Source organism: Telopea speciosissima, chromosome 7, assembly GCF_018873765.1.
Source record: "Telopea speciosissima isolate NSW1024214 ecotype Mountain lineage chromosome 7, Tspe_v1, whole genome shotgun sequence".
Lineage (NCBI taxonomy): Eukaryota > Viridiplantae > Streptophyta > Magnoliopsida > Proteales > Proteaceae > Telopea > Telopea speciosissima.
The window spans coordinates 63,010,515-63,035,162 of NC_057922.1; the positions used below are offsets into that span (position 1 = coordinate 63,010,515).

Genomic DNA, 24,648 nt, shown 5'->3' on the forward strand with positions numbered 1-24,648 from the left:
CAAGTCTTGTGACTTAGCAAAGAAGTTTGAAGACTCTCATAGGGACTTGACTGTTTCATGGACACTAATGTTGTTATCATCAGTTTTATCAATCTTGTGAAATCATTACTTGGTACTAGCATTTGATATCTGAAAACTGGTATTGTGGGAGATTCTGTATGGGTAGCTTCTCACTGTGCCCATCCCCCATAAGCCTATGCTCTTCTTCCATCCACCTGCCTCAGCAACTCATTTCGGTTGATACTTGCTTTCTCATAGATTTACTGTCCCTTCCTTGTCCCCTAAATGATGTTCTTCCAGGGTGTGTTTGGTTGGTTAGAGTAGATAGAAAAGGAAAACATAGGATGGAGGTTTTCATATGAATGACGCATAAGGCCGGGAGGTGTTAAGATGCGTCAAATAATGGGGCCGATGGTCATACCCTACTGTGAAGAGGGGGGGGGGGGGGGAGTTGGCACGACTGTGCAGACGTGCACAGAACTTTTACCCAAAACAAAATAAGACAAAGGAAAGGGTTTTTCTACACCTCTTTGGGTCATTCTGAGATGCCATCCCTAATTGTGACACATGATTGAGTTCTTGGAATCCATATCCAGATCAAATCCAGTCAACTTCGATTCTGATTTAGTTGGAAGTTGGGCTTGGCCAATTCTAAATTGAATTGGCTTGAAACTGATCCGATTTTTTATTCTTAATTATACTACTATCTATGATGGTTAATCTATGAAGCATGAATCTTTATTTTTTTGGTAAAATCTATGAATTATGAATTAAGCAAGGCAACATCAAAGCATTCAAAATATGAAAGCGGGGATTGAATCAGTCTCTGCTACTTCGGAATCTGCCCCATAACCCTAGAATCAGCCCTCAGATCTGAAAACTCAGCGATTCGATTGATTCATTAACCTTACCCCAATTCTTGAGACGGTGGGCAACATAGCTAAGGGGGCGGTCTCAACCGAGTCTCAACTCAGTCTCTAGACTAGGAAGTAGGGACGAGGAAGTGCTGAGTTGCGGGTTATTGTGACGATCCAGTGAACAATTAATTACCAGTTATCACGTAGTTAGGTTGGTGGGGGAACATGCTTTGACAGGAGGCAAATTCCTTTTTTTTTTTTTTTCTTATTTTAAAATTCATAGAAGTCGCAGTAGTGAGTTGTGAGTTGTGACTTGTGAGCTGTGTTTCACCAAAAAAAAAAAAGACTTGTGAGCTGTGTGGTAACTAACAAATTTGGTTTACCAAAAACAAAATAAAAAAATAACAAATTTGTTAAATGCTACAAGTCAACATAGGATTGCGATGTCATGGTGATTTAAACGAATTTGTATCGAATCACAATCAGTCCCAGCCATCCGATCTTGGATTTTGGAATCTGGACCAGTTGATCGAGATCCACTGGATCAGCGGGGGTGATGGGGCCACCCCGAACCAGTGACAAGTACAACTATAGCACCGGTGACCGTTGAGGGATGGAAATGTGGTCACCAGTCAAGTTACAACTTTCGAAAGAGTTTAAGACAAAAAAAAAAACACGTGCATCTTCCTGTGGCTCACCCAACTAGAGTGTAGGGGTAGCCGGGCCGTGTTTGGACCATTTACTCCGTCCGTTAAATCTTAATCGGGCGTTGAATCGGCCTATTCGGGTTGGTATCGCCTATGACTGGGATCCCGGTTCTCTACATTCCGATTTGGTTGATTTTAAGGGTTTTTTCATTGGATGGTTGGGTTTTCCGACCTGAGGGGTCAATTATGACCGATTCGATTCCTTATAATTCTGGTATGACTCGGTCTGAGTGGGTCGATTCAATAACCATCGAGTACTTGTTGAGTCGAGTCTTGATCAAACAACGAACACTCAAAGAAAGGTCAAAAAAGGACAGCAGAAACATAGGGTTCGAGGTGGTAAAAAATAAAACAGTCTGGAAAAGACAGAGCCTTTGGACATCTCAAGGCCTCTCTCTCTCTCTCTCTCTCTCTCTTCCTCTTTCTCTCCCGCTCCTTAGGTTAGGAAGAAGCTCTGCGTCTACGATCCAAAATCATGACGTACGCAACTCATCTTCTCAGTCACTCCAGAAAGGTATGGCTAATCAAATTCATGTGTAGTGTAATCATATCGAGAAATTTTTATTTTTATTTTTAATCTTAAATTGTCTGATTCGAAATGGGCGATCTAACCCAGAATCAATTTGGATTTTGCACGACACTTTATGCCGCTCTGTTCATGCCATATCTGATCTAAAATATTTGGAATTTCTCTGCAAAACAGTAAAGGAACCTGGTTCATGATAGGAGCAGGATCCACCCTGTTGGCAGTGAAGTTTCCTCTTTGATCGGGACCTTCAACCGTTCCAATTTCAGATTATTAGCCTCCATTTTCTGCCTGCTTTAACTAGAATTATGATTAATCTCTTAGAGAAACTGCAATCAAATGTCACTGTTAACGTTGAAACTTTAATTTCCAAAACGCATTTCAAGAAAAAACGGATGGCGACCAAAGGGGCACTAAGGGATGGTGTTTACCACATGCTAGATGCCAGTGCCCCTTTTGGAATTGGCTTATCAGAAATCAATGTGATTCATTTACCCTCTTGGGATGAGGAATTCATTCCAGGTACTTTTGGGAGCTTCATATACAGTATTCATATTGATTGTGCTCATTGTAACATCTTAAAGGTTTCTTATCTGATCAATAAAACATAGGGAGAATTTTCTTTGTGCCGCAGCGCAGGCTGCGCCCAGGCACATGGGCAGCCTGTGCAGGGTGGCAGGGTGGTCATTGTGCCCACCCCCATGTGCCTGGGCGCAGCCTGCTCTGCGGCACAGAGAACAGCGCCCCTAAAACATATTATTAACCCACAGCTTGCAAACTCTGTTCCTGGAGTTTCATATGTTTAGAGTCCAGTATTAATGTTCGTAACTGGGAAGTATACTTCCTGCTCAGTATTTCTATCTGACAATGATAACTTAATAGGTCTAGCTGACAATGATAACTTCCTTCTATTCTGAAAGTATTGTGTTCATGAAGCTGAGTTCTATTAGCATGGAGTTGCTATAAATGGACAAATTTCTAACCTGCTTGAGCCTATCAAAGAACCTGTTTTCAAATATGCACTGTTCCCATTCATTGAAGGGAAAATGTTTCAGTGAAAGCATGCTTTCCATATCAGACATTAACAGTACCCTGATTCTTCTGCACTGGTTCAAAATTCCCATGAGAAACAACACCTTTTTTTCTTCCTAGTTTTCCTTTTGAAGCCTCTTAAAATTGGCATCTTATTATTGTTCTTCTATAAAATTTTCTTAGTTGTATAAGTACTTATGTCCATCCCAATTGGATTTTGATATGTTTTTAACAGTCTTCATATCGTTAAATATGCTTTCAATTATTTGGGAACTGAATTACTTTGTTATTAAGTCTTGTAATTTGAATTTTACAGTTACGCAATGCTCCAGCCATACTGCAAAATGATTCTGCTATTCTTGTCCGTTGGTTTTCTAAAGATACTTTCCCCTCCATTGGCCAAAGAGATGGTAAGTAGTTGATTGAAATCTATTGAGATATAGTATCAATGTTGCACAACCTCTAGGAGCTGTTCTTAGACTTGCACATTATTTGGATTTTGTGATGATGATCTACCATTTTTGTTTAAATTTTTAACAATGAACTAAATACTGTAGTGTAATGTTTGCACACAGTTTTACATGCTCAGTTTCAATTGTGAGTGCATAATGTTTGCATGTAATTCTGCATGTCCTATTTGCATTTCTGAGTGCATAGATGGATGTCAGGGTGAAGCATGAGCACTTTCTTGGACTGGGCCAAACCTGTTTGAGAGCCTGATTGTGAAATAGGCCCGAATTGGAATTTGGGTCTAGTAGGATAATTAAAGATTTGTTTTCCTACACTATGCAATCTTTAATTTATTTATTTTGTTTTATTTTGGTAAGAAGTTGGATATGTAGGAAGGTAACTTTGTAGTTTCCTAGTTTGATAATGTTTCTACTTCTGTTTTAGATTACATGTGTTTCTTTTCTTTTTCTTATTTATATGTATGCGACACCACTGATTGGAAGATAGATTGAGAATGAATAAAATTGAGTATTGAGTTGTTTTGAGTGCTGGCCGTGTGGCATTCCCCTCTCCCCCCACCCCTCTTTCTTCCTTCCCTGTGTGACTCCAGATCTGATCCTCCTTCAGGTCAGATCTCTTTCTCTTCCATTCTTTTCCTTTTGTTTCTTTTCTGTTTTGCTTTTTCCCTTCCCTGTTTTGGGCAGTGGTTTGAGATGAGGAAAATAGTTGGAGTTCCTTCGTTCTTGGATCATTCGGTCTGAGATTTGGAGATGTGCACATACTCAAAGGATCGACTTACCCTGCTGAGTTTCATATCTGGAAAATCCCTCTGTTGTGAGATGGAGACCAAGGAATACCGCTGGTCTCATACCTATCGCTAGGTCTGGTTTCGACAATTCACTCCCTTCTTCTTACCTGTTGTTTTGGGTGGCCTTTGGTAGCATTCAATTGGGTTGTGGGTTGAAACCCTTGTTCCAAAATCCCCGTCTCATTAAATCAGCAGCGAAGGAGATCTCTTCTCCCAAGTGAGACTGGTTTTTCCTCTAGTAGTTCTGTTTGTGGCTGGAGGTTGAAGATGGACGAAATTTTGCTGCTACACTTGTAGCAGGAATGTTCCTGCTACAAGGCTGGCAGCCAAGGAAATGGGATCTTAAAGGATATTTTAGAAAATACTAAAACCTAGGAGGGTATTTATGAACCCAAAGGGGAAGTGAATTATTCCATTTCCTTGGCTGTCGGCCTTGTAGCAGGAACATTCTTGCTACAAGTGTAGCAGCAAAGTTTTTTCCGTTGAAGATAACCCCCTTACCCATGATATTACCTCTTTTGTGATTATTTCCCTTATTACCCCTCCTTTCTTTGGTTATTCTTCATTATACTTTTAATTAATGTAATTCCAAGTCTACCCTTTGTTAATAAATATAATCCCCACTTCTATCTTTTCCTATTGAGTTACCGAATAGCCCTTTCAAATTCTGGTTTATTACAAGTTTGCCACTCACCTTTGCGAATTTATTATAAATTACAGATTTGACACTCCTTCCATTGTAACTTGGGTATTTGGCATTTGGGTGGGGCCCATATGAACGCACAATAGGATATTCTGACCCGGGATCGCATCACAGGGGCTTCATCCACATGCTTGTTTGTGAATTGCTGTCATTTTCATGCATGATCATGTGATTGCATGTGTATGTTGTAGGCATAGATCTAAATCTCGTTTTGGTAGGCCATTTCGGTCAGACTGAGATGTGCGAAATACTGTTGGTGAAATGTTGCCAAAACAATGTATTTTTTAGCACAATGTTTCGGTGAGCCATTGACCAAAATGATTGAAATTTCGGTCAAACAGTGCATTTTTTGTCTACAATGTAGACATGACAGAAATGAGCAAAATTTCGGTGACATGAGCAAAATTTTGTTGAAACAATGATAATTCTTGGTTTTGCTTCCTGTTTCGTCTCCAACATGTTGAAAACTTGAAATAAGCGAAATTTTGGGGAGTTTTTGAACTATGGTTGTAGGTCCAAGATGGGGGTATGTATACGTGGGACTTTATGCATGTCCATATGGTTATACACACATTTACCTGGGAAAATTATACACAAGCACACATTTTTTGTTGCTCTATGCGTATATGCTTCTGACTGCATTAGCAGAGGCAGTTGAAGGTTGATATGACTGGGAAGATAAATTAGCCTTAAGTTCCCCATTGTTTCCCTCCAAATTTCTTCAATATTGTAAATTCTGCAAAAAAAAGGAGACCCAGATCCCCAGGCCTATCTCTTAATACACCTTTTCTTGCCCAAAAACTGCCATAAAGGTGGAATTAATGCTCAAAGAATTTGCGGGAATTTGGTTCTGGAAAGGAATGGGTGCTTGTTTGCTTATGCCATTTGTAGATGCACTGTCTTTTCCTTCCACTATTATCTACTCTTGCACCTTCTCCTTCTTTTGGTCCATCACTAGCAGTCTTCAATGCATTCCCTTTTGACATGCAACTTCATTTGAAGCCTCCTTTCTCCATTTCTCTCCCTCTTCCTTTAGAGATTCCTATCGTACTTTAAGTCACTTCTTTCCTTCAATTTCTCTTCCTTCTAGTCCTCTCTATTGTTTTCCTGTTGTCTCGCAAGTGCCTCCCCTAGTCTCCGTTTTTATTTGAATTCTGTGTGTGTGTTCTCTTCTTGTAACCACCAGACCCTCAATTCTAGGACCTTGCACTATCAACACAAACTACTCCACTCAAGCACCAGTGTGGTCATCTTCAACCTTTTTACCCTTTCTATTTCTGTATTTGCTGTCATGATAAATTGACAATTCCACGTTGCGTCTTCCCTGCACTTGGCATCCCCTCTAACAACGTTAAAATTTTTGGATTTCACTGGGATTTCGACACCCTGTTGAAATCAAAATATTTCGGTGAAATTTTGGTAAAGTTTGAGTCATTTCGTTTAGACACTTGTCGAAACTGAAACATTCACAAAAATTTCGACATTTCGATCGAAATTAAAGAAATTGCACAAGCAAGCCCTAACTCAATTCCCAGAAAATTGCCCCTCAGGGAAGTTCTATACCTCCAAATAGATCTTTCTTCAATTGGGTTTCTGCATCTTTCATGTTTAGCTCGCTGTCTGAAGCCCAAAGTTTCTATTTCATGTGGAAGCATGCTGGCACATGCTCAAGAGTTAGTTTTACAAGTCTCACTATATCTATGACATTTGAGAGAGGAGATAGATAGGAAAATTTAAAATCATTTAGAATATTAATTTCCTAGGAAATCCTGTGCGGGGGAAGGGTCGGGTGTCCATTATTCAGGAGTGGTGATCCTTCTAGCAAAGGGCAATTTTTCTTTCTTAGTCCTACCACCTGTTATAGGGTGACACTGGTGCAGTGTAGGATTCAAGATTCATGACCTGGTTATGGCCTTATGGGGGGACAAGGTCCGAGCCACAGTAATCTTGTTCCATGGATATAAAATTGCAGAAAACAAAGACTTGCCTCTCTCTTATGATTGCAGCAAATATAAAATCTCATGTCCTAACTGAATCAGCAAGCTATTTCTTCTGTTGACTAATGTAAGTGATTGTCATGCTTACATTTTCATTTGCATTAGGTTGATGGGTTTTTTCAATAATTGGAATCTGGAATGTTGGCAAGATTTTTAATAATTTTTTTATTTATATGTTATTTGTTTTCCTCTTCCAGATATCCTAAAGACTCAAAGACATGATTGCCTGTCTGGAAAGAAGGATTGTAACTTGTCTATTGGTGTGATTCCTAGTACAATCAACAGATTCAACCACAGTTGTAGAGCTGAGCATCTTGACTTCTTCACGGTGATTAGAACCCTTCTTCTTTTCCTAGTTTTACTCTCCTCTTCTTGCTTATTCAGTTATTCTAAATTCTGTTGAGTTTTTTGAACTAGGTCCGTAGGAGTCTGTAGATACATAACTCTAAATACCATATCTTGTCATTTTTAGGTATCTTTGTTTGGGGGACTAAAGGGAAAATTTTCAAGGACAGCCATGAGAATGAGTATCCCAGTGGCTGGTTCAGTTTTAAAAAATGGCTCTCCATGGTATGTTGTGACCTCATCATATATTGATATCCTTTCTTTGTGATTGTGTCTGCAAATGTTTGATTACTTATTTTTTTTCTTCTGTTTTCCCTAATCAGTTCACAAACATACTCAGTAAGAGGTTATGCAGCAGATTCAGGTATGGTCTTGGGGTGGTTGACTTGGTATTATGCTTGTAGTACCTCGAATGTGACATATAGATTATAGATGCCTAATTATCTGTGACATGCAGATTCTGTATTCCTCTTGATAATACCCAAGTGTATGTGAACAATCGAAGGGATGCAAAGAGTTAATAATGTAGATGTAGTTCAAGTAAAAACCACTCTACAGTAGGATCGATCTGAAATATAAGTGAAGAAGAAGAAGAAAGAAGAAGAGAGAAGGAAGGAGACATGCTGCATAATTGGGGCTGCAGTCGTTAGTTTGACTGCACCCAAAACAGTATATTAAATAGGGTAAAATAAATAAAAAACCAGAGACAAAAATACCCCTATTAGAGGAATCGTGAATAGGAGCTGATGCTAGCTCCCTATTCACGACTCCTCCCCCTTAGGCCCTTACTCCTAACACTCCCCCTCAAGCTGGAGCATAGATGTTAATCATGCCCAGCTTGGTACAAATATAATTCACTCTCATACTTCCCAAAGGCTTGGTGAACAAATCAGCAAGCTGCTCCCCAGTGCGAATATGACGAGGAGAAATAATCCCTTGCTGCAGCTTCTCACGAACAAAATGACAATCAACCTCAATGTGTTTCGTTCTCTCATGAAACACAGGATTCTCAGAAATATGAATAGCCGCCTCACTGTCACACCACAACAGCATAGGAGAATCATCACCAAATCCAAGTTCAATCATCAACTGTTTAATCCACATTAGTTCACAAGTGCCATGAGCCATAGCCCGATAATCCGACTCTGCACTAGATCGAGCTACCACAGTCTGTTTCTTGCTTTTCCATGAAACTAGGTTCCCTCCAACAAAGACACAATAGCCCGAAGTAGACTTTCGATCAATAGGAGATCCTGCCCAATCTGCATCAGTAAATCCATCAATCCTTCTATGACCATGATTAGAGTATGAGAGACCATGCCCTGGATCCTTCTTAATATATCACAACACCCTTATAACTGCCCCCAATGAGCTGTCCGAGGGGCGGACATAAATTGACTCAGTACACTGACAGGAAAAGAGATATCAGGTCTAGTCACAGTCAAATAGTTGAGTTTCCCTACAAGCCTTCGATACTTCTCTGGATCATCCAGAACATCCTCATCCTCGGCCGTAAGTTTCACATTAGGATCCATAGGAGTATCCAAAGGCCTAGATCCCAGTAATCTTGTCTCTGAAAGTAAATTAAGCACATACTTTCGCTGTGAGAGCGAAATCCCTTTCCTTGATTGAGTTACCTCAATACCCAAGAAATACTTCAGTCGTCCCAGGTCCTTAGTCTGGAATTGCTGTCTCAAATATGTCTTCAAGCTCTCAATACCTAAAGAGTCATCCCCTGTGATAACAATATCATCTACATAAACTACCAAAAATATCTTCCTTGCATCTGACTGCCTGAAAAACACTGAGTGATCACTCTCAGACCGAGTCAAACCAAATTCCAGCACAACATCTGTAAAATGGCCAAACAACGCTCGTGGTGACTGTTTCAGCCCATACAAAGATTTCCTCAATTTACACACCTTACCAGACTCCCCCTGAGCAACAAAACCAGGAGGTTGCTCCATATACACCTCCTCAAGGAGATCCCCATGCAAGAATGCATTCTTGACGTCGGGCTGAAACAAAGGCCAGTGATGTATAGCAGCCAAAGAAATCAAAATGCGGACAGATATAAGTTTTGCAACCGGAGAGAAAGTATCCAGATAGTCCACACCATAGACCTGGGCATAACCCTTAGCAACATGACGAGCCTTCAACCTAGCCACAGACCCATCGGGATTAACCTTCACCACAAATATCCAGCGACAACCAATAGCAGCCTTACTAGAGGGTAAAGAAACAAGATACCATGTCTGATTGTCCTTCAGAGCAGATAACTCCTCAGTCATGGCAGCCCTCCACCCAGGGTGAGCTAAGGCCTCTACCACGGACTTCGGAACAGGATAACTGTCAATAGTAGACAAACAAGCAACAAAAGAAGAGGACAAACGAGCATAGGACACAAAACGATTTATAGGGTGTTGGGTACAACTCCGAACCCCCTTACGGGTAGCAATAGGAACATCAAGATCAGAAATAGGAGGTATAGTAGCCGAGGAGGAATTACCTAGAGGGGGATCTGAGGGCGAGGAGGACATGGGACATGGTGCTGCCTGGGTTTTGTATCTCTCCATAGGTGTAATGCGATGGGTCGGCTCATCGGGTGCGCGACGGCGAAAAACAGCCAGTGGTTGTGTTGGAGGTGGCACATGAGGCAAAGGATCCTGCACAGGAGAAGAAGTGTTGACAACATAAAGAGGTAGATCATCGTCCAACTCGGAAGCAGGCAACGAGGATGCAACAAATGGAGTAGATTCGAAGAATGAGACATCAGCACTAACAAAGTATTTTCTTAAATCAAAAGAATAACAACAGTAACCCTTTTGGGTTTTAGAATACCCCACGAAAAGACATTTAAGAGTTCTAGGATCCAACTTAGAGTGACCAGGACGATGATCCCGAATAAAAAAAACACACCCAAATACTCGTGGTGGTAAGACAAACAATGGATGGGAAGGGAACAACAAAGAATATGGAATACCACCACTCAAAACAGACGAAGGCATGTGGTTGATTAGATAACACGCAATCAAAACAGCATCAGCCCAAAAAATTTTAGCCACTTTCATCTCAAATAAAAGAGATCGAGTAACTTCCATCAAATGTCTGTTTTTCCTTTCGGCTACACCATTTTGTTGAGGTGTATCCGCACAGGAGGACTGATGAATAGTCCCATGCTGAACCATAAACTCATTAAAGGGAGCAGAAAAATATTCTTTTGCATTGTCACTTCGAAGAACTTTCAAAGAAGTAGTAAATAGATTCTGAATTTCAAGCACAAAAGTACAGAAAATGGAAAACAATTCAGAACGATCTTTCATTAAATAAATCTAGGTAACTCTGGAAAAGTCATCTACAAAAGTGACAAAGTAACGAAAACCCAGCACAGAAGTAACAGGACAACGGACCCCACACATCAGAATGAACTAAAGAAAAGGGTTGGACAGCCCGTTTATTGACTCGAGGGGGATAACTTACACGGTGAAGTTTCCCAAACTGACAAGACTCACACTGTAAACTAGACAAGGACTGAAACCGACTATCTAAAACCTTCAAACTCTGCAACGAAGGATGACCCAAACGACAATAAATCTGATGAGGAAGTGCCATACTTGAACACGCCACAGTGGATGCATCGTCAAGAAGATACAGTTCCCCAGATACGCGACCTCTACCAATCGTCTTCCTCGACTGGAGATCCTGAAACTCACAATAATCAGGAAAAAAGGTAACAGAACAATTGTTAGCTTTGGTGAATTTTCGGACAGATAATAAATTAAAAGGAATTTGGGCAAGTAAGAAACGGAGGACAATGACAAAGAGGGGGTAACTTGCACAATGCCTGTACCCCGAACTTTAGCAAGAGATCCATTGGCTTACACAACATTGGAAGAAGACTCACCAAATGAAGAAAAAATACCTGACGTTCCAGTCATATGGTCCAAAGCACCTAAATCAATGATCCAGAGACGAGAAGTAGATGATAGGCATGCAATAGCATAACCTGGCTGAACTAGTGTAGCAGTGGAGACCTAAGATGACTGAGAATTTTGAAATTGAGTGAACCGCTCATAATCTTCATCACACATAGTCATTGTTTTACCCTCAAGCTTGGAAGGAGTGGTAACCACCGGATCACTGCTGGCTGAATTTGCAAACTGAGGTGGTTTACCATGAAGTTTCCAACAAAAACGCTGAATGTGACCAGCTTTGCCACGATGATGACAAGTGCGCACCTGTCCTGAAGTCTCTGAAGTACCAGATGTGGGTGCTTTACTGTTCCCTGACCCACGACCACGACTACCACCACTGCTACCATTGCCTGTCCCACTACTGGACCCACGGTTGGGAAAGGCTGCAAGGGCTGAACTCTCACTACCAGGGGTGGAATCTTGGCTGCTCTCACGGGAAACCCGTAAAACCTGAGAAAATGCTTCTGGAAGTGTGGTGATTCTATCCCCACCGAGGATTTGAGACTGTAGTGGCTCAAATGCTTTTCGAAGGCCACCCAAAAATACCATAACAACCAGTTGCTCACGCTGTTGCTGCATCTCTTTCACATCAGAAGTAATAGGAAGAGTGGAATTCAGCTCCTCATATAGTCGCTTGAACTCCGCAAAATACTGAGTAACAGTCAGGGTCTTCTAATCCATTTTATAAAAGGCTTGGGATAGGTCATAAATTCGAGACAAGTTGTCCTTCCCAGAATATAGGACATTCAAGTATTCCCCTAAATCCTGTACCGTATCAATGTGAGTAACCAGGTCTGCAATCTGGTTATCCATTGAGTTCAACATCTGACTCAATATTCTTGCATCCACCGTATACCATGTTGTGTCTCCTTCAGGCTTTGATTTTGTCAAGTGACCCTGTTGATCACGCCCAGTCAAGGCCAATCGAACCACCTTCTTCCATTGCTGAAAGTTAGAAATTCCTTCAAGTTTTCTTTCAGTAATGCGATGAGAAGATGTGGACATTTCAGTCACAGTTGTCTTTGCGTCACCCATGTTTAACTAAACAAGTTGAATCTTCACAGAGAAGTCACGGACAGAGTGAAACTGATGGACACAAACACTTCTGAAATTGACCTTCAATCAATCACAAACACTTCTGAAACTGTAGGACAGCATGGAGATATGACCTTCAATCAATAACCACCAATAACTCGATCTAGATCCAAATCGCAAACGACACATGAATCGATCTCAACCTTGACACATACCAAAAAACCGAGACCTAGTTCTTTTGTATAGTTATGAACTAGTCTCAAATAAAACCAAAAAACTGCAGCAAAGGGTGCTGCATCCCCTTTAAGATAAGATCCCAAGAAGACCCAAAACCTTAGGTCTTCAAAACCGCAAGCTTCTTCAAATCAAAACGCAGGAACAGAGACAGGATTAAGGATGTTGAATCGACTCCTACAGTCCTAGCTCTGATACCATGAAATATAAGTGAAGAAGAAGAAGAAAGAAGAAGAGAGGAGAAGGAAGGAGAGATGCTGCACAATTGGGGCTGCAGTCGTTAGTTTGACTGCACCCAAAACAGTATATTAAATAGGGTAAAATAAATAAAAAACCAGAGACAAAATACCCCTATTAGAGGAATCGTGAATAGGAGCTGATGCTAGCTCCCTATTCACGACTCCTCCCCCTTACTCCTAACACGATCGAACGTACTCAGACTTGCAGTTAGATCAAGCACACACAGATTGATTGGAAAATAAAAGAAAATAAAAGGTAGAAGAAGATGGATAGATAGAAGAAGGGGGACAGGGATAGGTGGGGTTGGCTATCTGATGCAGATACACTACCATGGACCGACCCAAACCCAGTTGGGTATCCAGAGGAAGATGAACCGGGTCCAGTTTTAGTTCAGTATGATATTTTACTTTATGGTCTATTTTGTAAGTGGGTTCATTAGGAGTTTGATTTATTTCATAATTTCTTTTTATTGCTGAGTCGTGGTAGAGTTAGAGTTAGGATTTTATTTCTGAAAGTCCAAGATATAGTAAAGTTCTATTTTAGTTTTAGAGTTAGCATAGGAGTGTTTTGGTTCCTTTTATTTATACCATGTAATCGTGCAATTAGAACATAGATTGAATATGAAATAGTTGAGTTTATGGTTTGAAGCCAGTGTGGCTGTGCGTGTGCGCTCCTCTCCCCCCCCCCCCCCCCCTTTTTTTTTTTCTTCTTATGTGTTCTTCTCCCCCCCCTGCAACTCTGGTTTTTCCCAGCTTCCTCTCTTCTCCTAACCGGCCCTCCACCAAATCTTCCACAAAATTTGCTGGAAAATAGGGAATCAGAAATCTGGTCCATTGAACCAACCAATAACCAGGCCACATCATCAGACCAGGCTGCCTCTCACAGCAGTTGAATCCCACAACTACACTGGGCTGGTTTTGGGGCTTGTTCCTGCGGCTACACAAGGAGCTGTGATCTACATCAGTTAATGTAAGGTGAAGTCACTCTACTCAGGCATTTGCTGATTCAGTTCCTCCACTCTTCACCACCCACCATGAAGAAAATAAATATATAGATTTTTTTTTTTTGGGGGGGGTGGGGGTGGGGGAGATAAACAAGAAGACTTTTTTTAAAGAGAAGATGAGGATGTACAGTTACGGTATGATCAAAGTGTTTCTCTTCCAATAATTACAATCATATGGGGCCAATTTTGAACTTTATCCTTGAAAGTTCTATTGTTCTTTATACCTGGGGAAATAGTCTCCATGGAACATAAGCATTTGGATTGAGATTGAACTTGTTCTAGTTGGTAAAAATCGCTTTTAGAGGAATATATTCCATGGCAAACATGCCCATGATGTATGTCTATATCAAAAAACAGTAATTCCATCGTGTAAAAGGTGGTCTGTGACGTCCATCATCTCCATGCTTAGTGTACAAATACAGCATCTACTGGATAATCTGAATCCTCCCTGCTGAATAACTTCCGGGGCTAGAACCTCAAAGAGAGCTTCTTTGTAAGGCATAAGATTTCTTTGTATTTCCTATATTTCTCCATCATTTGGCTTATGAAGATTTTGCAAATGGAAGGAATCTCTTTAATAATTTTCTTACTAGTTTCAATAAAAGATCTGCTATAACTCCTCTGAATGTGGTTTCAGGGCTTCCTGCACACCAGGAGATTGGAATGCCTTCACTCTCTCCTACCATGACAGAGGTATGCAACTTTCAGTGCATCTGAAAACATTAAGATTTCAATCCTTTGTTATATTTCCTTTTTAAGTTTGTATTAATGCTATTCTATCCTCGTTACAATGTCCTTTGACATGTAGGGTAACATTGCACGGTGGTTGAAGAAGGAAGGTGATAAAGTTTCACCTGGTGAAGTACTATGTGAAGTCGAAACTGTATGGTTCTCATTACTGTCTTTTAGTGGAAATTTTACCATTGATGTGGTTATCTTGTTTCCTGGACACCTTACCTTGGTTTCTGTTTCTCTTCGAAGGACAAAGCTACAGTTGAGATGGAATGCATGGAGGAGGGTTATCTTGCTAAAATAATTCGTGGAGATGGGTCAAAAGATATTAAAGTTGGTGAGGTATTCATTTTACTGTTAGAAAGAATTATTTGCTGGCAACTGTTGTGTATTTCTTGCTTGTGTCGGGAATTATTAATTTTTTTTTTCTTATTTTGTTTTTAAATGTTTTCTTTTAAAAATAACATATTAATATTAGTTGAATAGTTATCTTTCTTGTGGCACTTTTTTTGTGATTTCATGGAGCGTTGTACTTCAGTGGCTGAAGTTCTAGCCAAAAAAGACTGTTGGTGTCTGACAGTTGTGATTTTTCTTGATTTCCTGTAAAGTCATAGATGATGAAAAAATCTAAAAAATGAACAGAAAATGATTTCCCATCCCTCCTTTATGGATATCTATAATTAAATTCTTACTATCACCCTCTCTAGTCTCTACCTTTCACTCTATAACTGATAAGTTATCTGGTTATCCGAAGTCAATAAACGTTTGTTATTTAACTCATGAATCTTTTCCTCACAAGGCCACAACAATTATATCCTATGTATCAATCTTTTCCTGAAAAACTCTTTCCACATTATTCCATGTGAATTACTGGCATCATGTCCTTCACTGTTTTACACTTGAAAAAGAAAAAGGTGGCAGGTTTCTAAATTACAAGTAATCAGTTTAAATTAAAACTACATATAATTTGTCACCTACTAGTTAACCTTCAGTTTATTTTTTACTGGAAATTTAAATCATTTTATTTTTCTATTTTTATTATCTTTGAGATCTAATGTTGTATTTTAACCCTAGAAATCTGATTTGTGTTTAATTAGGTGATTGCGGTTACTGTTGAAGAAGAGGATGATATTGAGAAATTTAAAGAATACAAACCCTCAACATCTGGTTCCGCTGATGAAGTAAAAGGGTCATCTGATTCTACCCCACCAAAAAGGGAGACAGTGGAGGAGCCTGTCAGCCAACCTGAAAAGAAGTTTGCTAAGCCTAATGAAGCCCCTCCTGCAAAAGATCGTATTTTTGCAAGCCCACTTGCGAAAAGTTTGGCGGAAGAGCACAATGTTAGTCAATTTTAGTTTCTTTTCTAGCAATTATTTTTAGATTCAATTCTTAGTCCTTACTTCTAAGCACTTGATTCTTACACTGTTGACTTATTTCAAAGGGATATTATTTGATATTTGCTGCTTCTTTTTTCCCACTTCTTCTCTAAGACATTCTTCCTTTCTGAGACAGGTTCCTCTTTCAAACATCAAAGGAACTGGTCCTGATGGAAGTATTGTGAAAGCTGATATTGAAGATTATTTGGGTAGTTTTCTCCATATTTTTTTTTAGATTGCTAATGGCTATTCATGATTTATGGCCTCATTTAGTCTGCGACAATTGAAATTCTGCTAGAATTTTATTTTCTTTGACTGTTAAGGGATTGTGCTGCTATTACTCTTGTTGAACATGGATTATTTCAACTGATTATTGTATATTTTGCATTATACCACATCATTATTTTTACTAATGTTCTTTTTTTTTTTTCAGAAAATTTTTAGCTGTTATTTAACCAACTATTCTCTTTATCATGTATTTTTGATAATGTAGCTTCTAGCCAAAAGGGTGTCCCTGCATCAGTTTCCAAGGCAAAGGATACTACCATTGCAGGAGATCTAGACTACAGCGACATGCCGCATTCCCAGATAAGAAAAGTGAATGTCTAAAATATCCCTGTTGTATGTGCTGTTGTGTTCAAAATTGAAATTTAGTATATGACTCTGCCTTCTTTGCAGATCACGGCTTCACGCTTATTGCTTTCAAAACAAACTATTCCTCATTATTATTTATCAGTAGACACCTGTGTCGACAAACTTATGGAGTGAGTATTTGCTTTATTTGTTATATATATATATATATATATATTCCCGCTTGTGATCTGAGGTGTTGTTAGCCATTATTAATGTTCAATTCATTTGTCTCCTACAGTTTGCGCAGCCAACTTAACTCCCTACAGGAAGCTTCTGGTGGAAAGCGGATTTCTATTAATGATCTTGTAATAAAGGTCTGACCATTCAACTCATTAGGGTAGTTTGCCTATTAGAATCTTGTGCAAAAATGATGTTTTAATCTTTTAAGTCCCAATTCCCTCATTTTTTTATGCACCTGAAAACAAAGCCATAGAATTTCACCCAATTAAGGAAATGATTATTGCTATCCTTTTCTTTGGAATGCCTGTCTTTGCGGCCTTCTATTATACAGTTGTTACAAATTTATCTTCTGTTTAGATTTATTATGGTTGTTTCCTTCACAGCATGTCAATTGTGAAGAATACCTTTACTTGAAGGACTCCCAAGATATGTTTAAATTAAGGTGTAGTCACAGGCAGCTCTCATGGCCTCTTGAGTTAAAAGATTGAGTTCCCCATCTTTTTTTCTTTTTTTTGGTGTAGAAGTCTTTCTTTCTGGTGCATTTGTTATCTTTTTGTATTGTTCCTTTTTGGGCTTTGTTTGGCCTAGAAATTTTTTGTTCGCTATAGAAAGTTCCTCAATGCAATAGAGGTATTGGACAATGTTTATTCTCAATGAATAATAATGTCTTAATAGGCTAAAATGATTAATGAATAATAATGTCTTAATAGGCTAAAATGATTATTCTCCATGAAATAATAATGTCTTATAGACTAAATTGTCCCCATTTATTACTCTTGATTTGGTTACTTCATTTTGTTCAAGAAGTAGTTGTTCTGTCATACCTCCTGATAAGTTTAGCTTCTGCGGGGCTCCAATTTCAGGCTGCTGCTTTGGCTCTTCGCAAAGTTCCTCAGTGCAATAGTTCTTGGACCAATGATTACATCCGGCAGTGAGTATAACGTGAGGCATTTGTATTTTGTCCTTTATTATACATATGCATTTAATAATGATTGGCTACGGCTACTTATCTAGGTATCACAATGTCAATATCAATGTGGCTGTGCAGACGGATAATGGCCTGTTTGTCCCCGTAATTAGGGTGGGTCATGAAGTCTATTCGGCTGATTTAAATACCTCATTCTTCGTTTGCTTCTTTGGTAAAGTCATGACATTTGAGAAACCATACTCTGTACATGCAGGATGCTGACAAGAAAGGGTTATCCAAAATTTCTGATGAAGTCAAACAGCTGGCCCAAAAAGCGAAGGACAACAGCTTGAAACCTGATGATTATGAGGTGATGTTTTGCTTTTTAAGCATCTTGCGATCAACTATTGGTAGTTGCTCAGTTGCCTTGTATTTCAGTGTCTAAATATTGCTTTGCCTATATTTTCAGGGAGGCACATTTACGGTATCAAATTTGGGAGGGCCTTTTGGAATTAAGCAGTTCTGTGCCATCATCAATCCTCCTCAATCAGGCATTCTTGCTGTTGGGTCTGGTAAGCTTCATGCTTCACAGCTCATCTTCGTCACACCTGATTTGTTCGTCTTTTTCTGTTAGCTTGTTGGGACCAATATTAGTTTGTTATTATTATCCTGACTGTAATTTGGTCTTGAGCAGCTGAGAAGAGGGTCATTCCTGGGGCTGGTCCTGATCAATTCAATTTCGCTTCCTTTATGACGGTGACACTAAGCTGCGATCACCGTGTAATCGACGGTATGTGTCTGACATTTAAAATTCTTCTATCATGGATAAGAGCTTTGGTCATAAATTGATTTGATAAATCCTAAATGTTATGTTGTTCTTGATTAGGTGCAATTGGTGCTGAGTGGCTGAAGGCATTCAAAGGCTACATTGAGAATCCAGAGTCAATGTTGCTCTAGGTTTATTGGCTTGCCGAACAATTTTGTTAGTGTTGATATGAATAAGGAACTATGTGAGATCCTGAGCATGATTCTTTTCCTGAGTTTCAACATGGCATCCATCATGAGCTCGCCTAACTGAGCTTTCCTCACAGGGTTTAGGTTGCTGGCTTCATTGCCCGAGGATGAAACGGGGACTGAAGCATTAGATCCTGCTGATAATAAACCCTTTTTTTTTTTGCTCTCGTGTAAAGTGTAGAGTCCAAACCCCCTCCCCCCTCCAAAAAAAGCGGAAATTAACTTGTTCTCCTTTTATTTGGTTAACAGCTTTAATGTGAAATTCCTTATTGCTCTGGTGGACAGTTGAATCAAATAATTCGCCATTAGGTTTGGAAGAAGTTCTGTTGTCTAGGGTCTGGTTGGCTTTGGAGCATTCATTATTTGCCCTTCTTTAGTGAGAATTATGAAGTGAGAATCTGTTACGGATAGGCTTTGAACCACTCGTTTGGCGGCAAAGTAGCAAACAAAGGAAATTTCATGCCTTTTTTTGTGAACATATCCAAAATAAAAATTGCAGGTTAAGTATCAAATGTAGGCAAATCGTTCCCTGCCGAAAAGCACACTAAACTCTACCATAAGAACCTTGAATTTGTAGAAATAACTGATTTGTAGTACAAAAAAAAGAAATATGATTTGTGCTATTGCAGCTGTGCAGGTTAACCGTGAGGAAGTGAAACTGTACTTTCAGGTGAGCGAAGGTTTTAAAACCTGGAATCGGAGATTGAATTGGACAGTGATGATTCTGAACCAAATCGGAAGACGTCGGAATCGGCCTTCAAGAACCCTAGAATCGGTCCAGAGATCCAAAAGTATGAAAATTTCTTGGGTTTTGAGTGTGAATTGGCTGTGTCAGATAGGTTGAAATCGGGATTCGCCTCGGTCAATTCTGTTATGAATCGGCCGATTCAATGGATTTTTAAAATCATGAGGTGAACGGAACTGGCTTATCATCTAGACGTTAAAACATTTGTTGAAAGTTTAAGATTATTGAAACTCTTTTCCGAGGTCTACAAGGATTAAGGACTTGTAAAGGGTGAAATCCTTGGATGACAATAACAACTCAGCCCTATCCCAATTAAATGGGATCGGCTACATAGATCATTGAGAGGACAGGCATGCATACTTTAAGTCTTGTTTCTAGTATGATATCAAAAAGAGCTGATTGGAGAACAAGGATCCATATTGCGGATCCCCAATTAGTTTACATAAGATTGATTTGTAGTTGTTATGTTTACAATAGTGGGTGAGAGTTATGCTTCAAGAGTCCAACCAGTGGAACACATCAACATTAGTGAAGGAAAAAAAAAACTTATTTGCCAATGATTTTCCTGCACAAACTCAAAAGTTCAGAAGTCTCCAAGCTGCATTGTTTTGAGCTTAAAGTGAAAAATGCAACTTATGTAAATGGAAGAAGACATGTTACTTGATTAGTTAGTATAGTTTATGAAACTAATCAGTAAATTTTTTCTGTTATGAAAAATAAAAAACTATTTAATTGAATAAATTGTTTTGAGCATCATCCATGACAGAGACATATAACCCTTCCACTTTTAGCCAATTCTAAAATACATTGCAAGAATGAGCATTAATCATAATTGTTTGAATCTGCCAATTCCACCACTTTATGCTTGATTAAGCTTTAATACCGAAAGAAAGTTAAAAAGAAAAGAAAAGAGTAGAGGGGAAAAAAAGAATTAGCTTTATGCTTGATTAAGCATTAATCCCCAAAGAAGGAACAAAGAGGGGGGAAGGGGAAGGGGGGAAACAGAATCGCATAATAATCGGGTATGAAAGATAGAGTGATGAGCTTGTGATAAGCCACTCATGCTCACTGGAATCACTTAAAACTGTAATTCCTTTCTTTGCTTTGTGATTAAAATTTCCCTTAATTATATAAACCCCTATGAAGAAAGAAAGCTTAAAAGATGTTGTGTGACCACTGGAGAAAGAATCTGGTGTGAGTTAACTTTTTTCACTCTCTAGTAGCATGGACCGCCATTAAAATAGTTTTTCATTCGCTGCTACCAAGTTGCAATCTTAAAGGAGTGGGTTGTAGGGTCACCACGTGGAAAATACCCATGAAGCCACGTGTCCAAGCACAACCAAGTTGGCGAATGTGCTAAAAAATACTACAACTAAGGGCAAAAACAAAAGAGAGAGAGAGAGAGAGAGAGAGAGCATGGTTTTCAATAGAAAATTGAGATGTAAACTGATGGAATACAGATCAGATGTGATCGAATTTGGATATTTCCTGACTGGATACAAATGCTTCTAAATGGATACAAATGTGAATCAGATTGAGATTTTCAATTATCTGTTTAAATCCATGACTTGTATAACCTGGACCTTCCTCTCCCAGTGGATACGATTTGCTCTCAATCTATGTCTTTGAGTTGTCTGTTATTTTACTCATTCTTTAAAACTTGTCGAAAAATCTTTAAGAACCCTCAAGATCATTAGTTATTTAAGTTTTTCTTTTTTTATAAGATAAATTATGTTTCGGATTATCTGAATTAGGATCGGATTCCCTTAAAGGCTTAAATTGATATTGATGCAAATCGAATCAAATTTGAATTTTCAACTATTTGTTTACATCCTTGGTTTCCGGTATCTATATTGTATCGATGTATATGTATTAGAAATCAATGTCTATATGATATTAAAACGGATTGATTGTATCAATAAATAGTGATATATTTTGCGAATTTATCTTTGTTATCGGCCGATACTGCTTGCTACATAGTGGTAGCACATCTGTATTGATAGAGACCGATAAGGACACCGATACTGATGCCCATAAACTAGAGTGAGAGAGATAGAGAGATCTGAGATCAAAGAGATTCATATATGGGCCTGGCATCACACAACAGAAGATGCTTAGCATATATTTTTATGGGCCGCCATAAAGTAAAGCTATAGGAATCAAACGAAGGGTTGTGTGGAAGCACCCCCTTCATTTCATGGACCTCATTTCCATATAATATCCCAGAATGACGAAAATTGGTATCCAAAGCCTCAAATAAAGAACCCGCACGCACCTGCAATAAGACTTTTAGCCCAAAGTATATAAATTAAGGATTAAAATGATTAGTGACGACTTCAATCTAACATCATTAACCACTCACCAGTATTCCTTACTATGGCCTCTTCTATTGTTCTAAAAACCGGTCGGACCAGATTCCAAACCAATCTCCCCAACCCACACACCCCCCCCCCCCCCCCCCAACAAAAAAAAAGGGCTCCCATTTGATTGGATTTGGAAAGTTGTAATGCAAAATTTGAGTTTTAGGTGGTAAAAAAAAAAGTATTTTTTTTTATTGAATGGAAAATATATTTAACAAAGCACAAGGACTACAAAGAGCACACCCAAAGGGAGCGCGGATCATGTCCTTGTACAAGTATCATCCAAGGCCCTCCAGGGCCACTCACATGGAATCCACTATGGGACCCACAGGAGGAGTGGATTCCATGTGAGTGGTCTTGGAGGGCCTTGGATGGTACTTGTACAAGGACATGATCCAGTCTCACCCAAAGGGGGGAGGGAGGAAAGGGGGAGCTAAGACGAAGAAGCATTGCCCAAATAAGGACTGGCCTTAGGGGGGATTACTTCCAAGAAGGGAACATGAAGGTTCCAAACTGATACAATATGACGATTCCTACTTGTGTGAGAGACAACGGTCAAATGGGAGCCAAGCTTGCCTCTAATCTCAAAGGTTATAGAATCCCAACTTTGCTGGAATGATCTAGACAAAAAGCAAGCTTACGTACACGGTCGCACCAAGTTTTCCTAGAAAATGAAGAAATAAACCTCGGAGGCCACCAGCAGTTTCCAAAGCTACCTACCCAAATAGATCAGGAGAATGGGCACTCAAATAACAAATGCTCAAGGAACCTATTCTAGCAAAGGATGCACAAAGAGAAGGAGACAATCGTCCTTGGAGAAAAGGGTAGGAAGGTGAGAGAGAGAGAGAGAGAGAGCACACCAAGTGATAAAGCTATATTTCGGGATAGTCTTCAATAACCAAATCACCAAAGCCCAATCAAGAGACTACAGGACACCGAGAGCGGATCAACTCCCAAGTTGAAACAGAGGTAAAGACAATGGAGAGGGCATCACCCCATCACACTAAGTTGCCACTACCATGAAGCCTTCTCCTAATGGCTGGGAGGGCAGTCCAAGCATTCTGGAGGAGGTGAGGGGGCTAGGCCGGGGGACCAAGGACCATCTTCCAAGATCGAGGAAACTAGAGCCATACGGTCAGCCCCTGCATCGTACCTGATGCAATCACTATAAGATTCGAGCAGAACACTGTGAAGTTGCCAAGGGTCGAGCCATAGGAATGTAGAGGTACCATCGTCAATGTTGAGGAGATCACATTCCTCACAAGATGCCAAAGCCGCAACATATGCTTCCAAATCTTTCTCTGGGTTGCAGAATGAAGTCCCAATGGAAGCAAGTAGAGGGCTCAACAAACACCTTCTACCGATCATAGCCATTAAGGAGTCAAGTGGACAAGATGCAGTCCATAAGGAATCCTTCTTGAGATACCGGTCATTAGACCCAATCTGTCCAAAGACTTAGGTGCCTAGAGGCAATCTTCCAAATGAGCTTTAAAACTCCAACTTGGCATACTTCTCTTAACTCATTGGATTCTGAGCCCCATTCAGATTTTGGCTTGCATACAAAGTTCTGGCTAATGGTGTGAAGAAACTTATTGTTATCCTTGCCTTTCCATAGGAAGGCACTCATAATGGATTAAAGTTCGAGGGAAGTAGAGGAAGGCAATCCAAATCGTCCTGACCAATAAATTATTTAAAGCGTTTGTTTGTTTGTAACAAAGAATATTACGAAAAGAATTTATAAGCGTAATTTTTTTATCCTTGTAGAACGATTTGTCAGTTATTTAGAGAGTATAAATAAGTAAATTTGTAGAACCCTGATCCCTCCTCAAATCACCTCCTGCCCCGACTTCGACTCCTTAAATATATATATATATAAGGAGGTGGTAGCAGGGGGGTAGTAGCAGAGGAGTTGGGCGAGTTTTTGGGAGTGTAGTGCGGGGTGGGGCAAGGGAGTGGCGGAGGTGGAGGTGGGAGGGGAGTGTAGAGGTTGCGGAGGCGGGGGAGGACAAGGAAAGGGAGTATAGAGGGTGTGGTGGGGATGGGTGCGGGGGAGAGGGAGGTGGGGTGGTGGAGGATAGGGGAGATCGGAGTGCAGAGGGTGAGTGCGGAGTGGGGGAGGATAGGAGAAGTTTTTTTTTTAAAATAAAAAACTAATTACTTTTAGTGGCGGTTTATTAACTGCCGCTAATGTATATCTCAATCATTTTTGGTGGCGGTCCAAAACCTCTCCTAATGCTATATCTATAATGTTTTTTTTTTTTTTCAATAAAATAAATACATTAAGGGTCCCATACATTAATGGGTAAAAAATACCGCTAAATGTTACTTTTAGTGACAGTACATATTATCACCATGCTGAAGGGTACATACAAGGGTGACAAAAAGAAACCGTCACATAACAAAAGCTATGCCAACGATAAAAGAAAAACATCAGGATAGGCTTATCCGGCAGATTGTGGGCTTTTTGTTGGAATTTTTAGCGTTTTTAAAATTAAAGATTCAAAATAGATTTGTTGTTTTTTATTGGGTGTCTCTGGGAGGCACCCGTTGGTTATGTCTCTTCCTCTCCTATATAAGGAAAGGTCTTGTCTTTTTCTCTAAAATTTTTGGATATTGTTTTCATCTCTACCATAGTTTGTCAGTGTCAGTGAGTTAGTGTGTATAACCTTCAGATTTTCCTGTATAATCACATTTAGTAGTGCAACTTATGTGATTAGAGAGTTGTTTTATCTTGAAGTTACAAATGCCGCATGGTCAACTTGGATTGCACAAATTGTGACGTTTAAAAAC

At 39.6% G+C, this 24,648-nt stretch overlaps 1 protein-coding gene across 2 annotated transcripts; it reads left to right on the forward strand.

Annotated features, from left to right (window-relative positions):
* The first annotated feature begins 1,893 nt into the window (after nt 1-1,893).
* LOC122667137 (dihydrolipoyllysine-residue acetyltransferase component 2 of pyruvate dehydrogenase complex, mitochondrial-like) lies at nt 1,894-18,786 on the forward strand. Of its 2 annotated transcripts, none has more exons than XM_043863338.1 (19): nt 1,894-2,078; nt 3,439-3,532; nt 7,278-7,408; nt 7,553-7,650; nt 7,749-7,789; nt 14,549-14,604; nt 14,720-14,794; nt 14,893-14,985; nt 15,741-15,983; nt 16,156-16,228; nt 16,513-16,616; nt 16,698-16,783; nt 16,891-16,966; nt 17,696-17,763; nt 17,847-17,913; nt 18,014-18,109; nt 18,209-18,311; nt 18,434-18,529; nt 18,626-18,786. In XM_043863338.1, the coding sequence occupies exons 1-19, from the start codon at nt 2,040-2,042 to the stop codon at nt 18,694-18,696; spliced, it is 1,710 nt and encodes a 569-aa protein (XP_043719273.1). In that variant the 5' UTR covers nt 1,894-2,039; the 3' UTR covers nt 18,697-18,786. The 2 variants fall into 2 exon arrangements, with proteins under 2 accessions (XP_043719273.1, XP_043719274.1); XM_043863339.1 differs by having other exon boundaries at nt 7,577-7,650.
* Nucleotides 18,787-24,648: the final 5,862 nt, after the last annotated feature.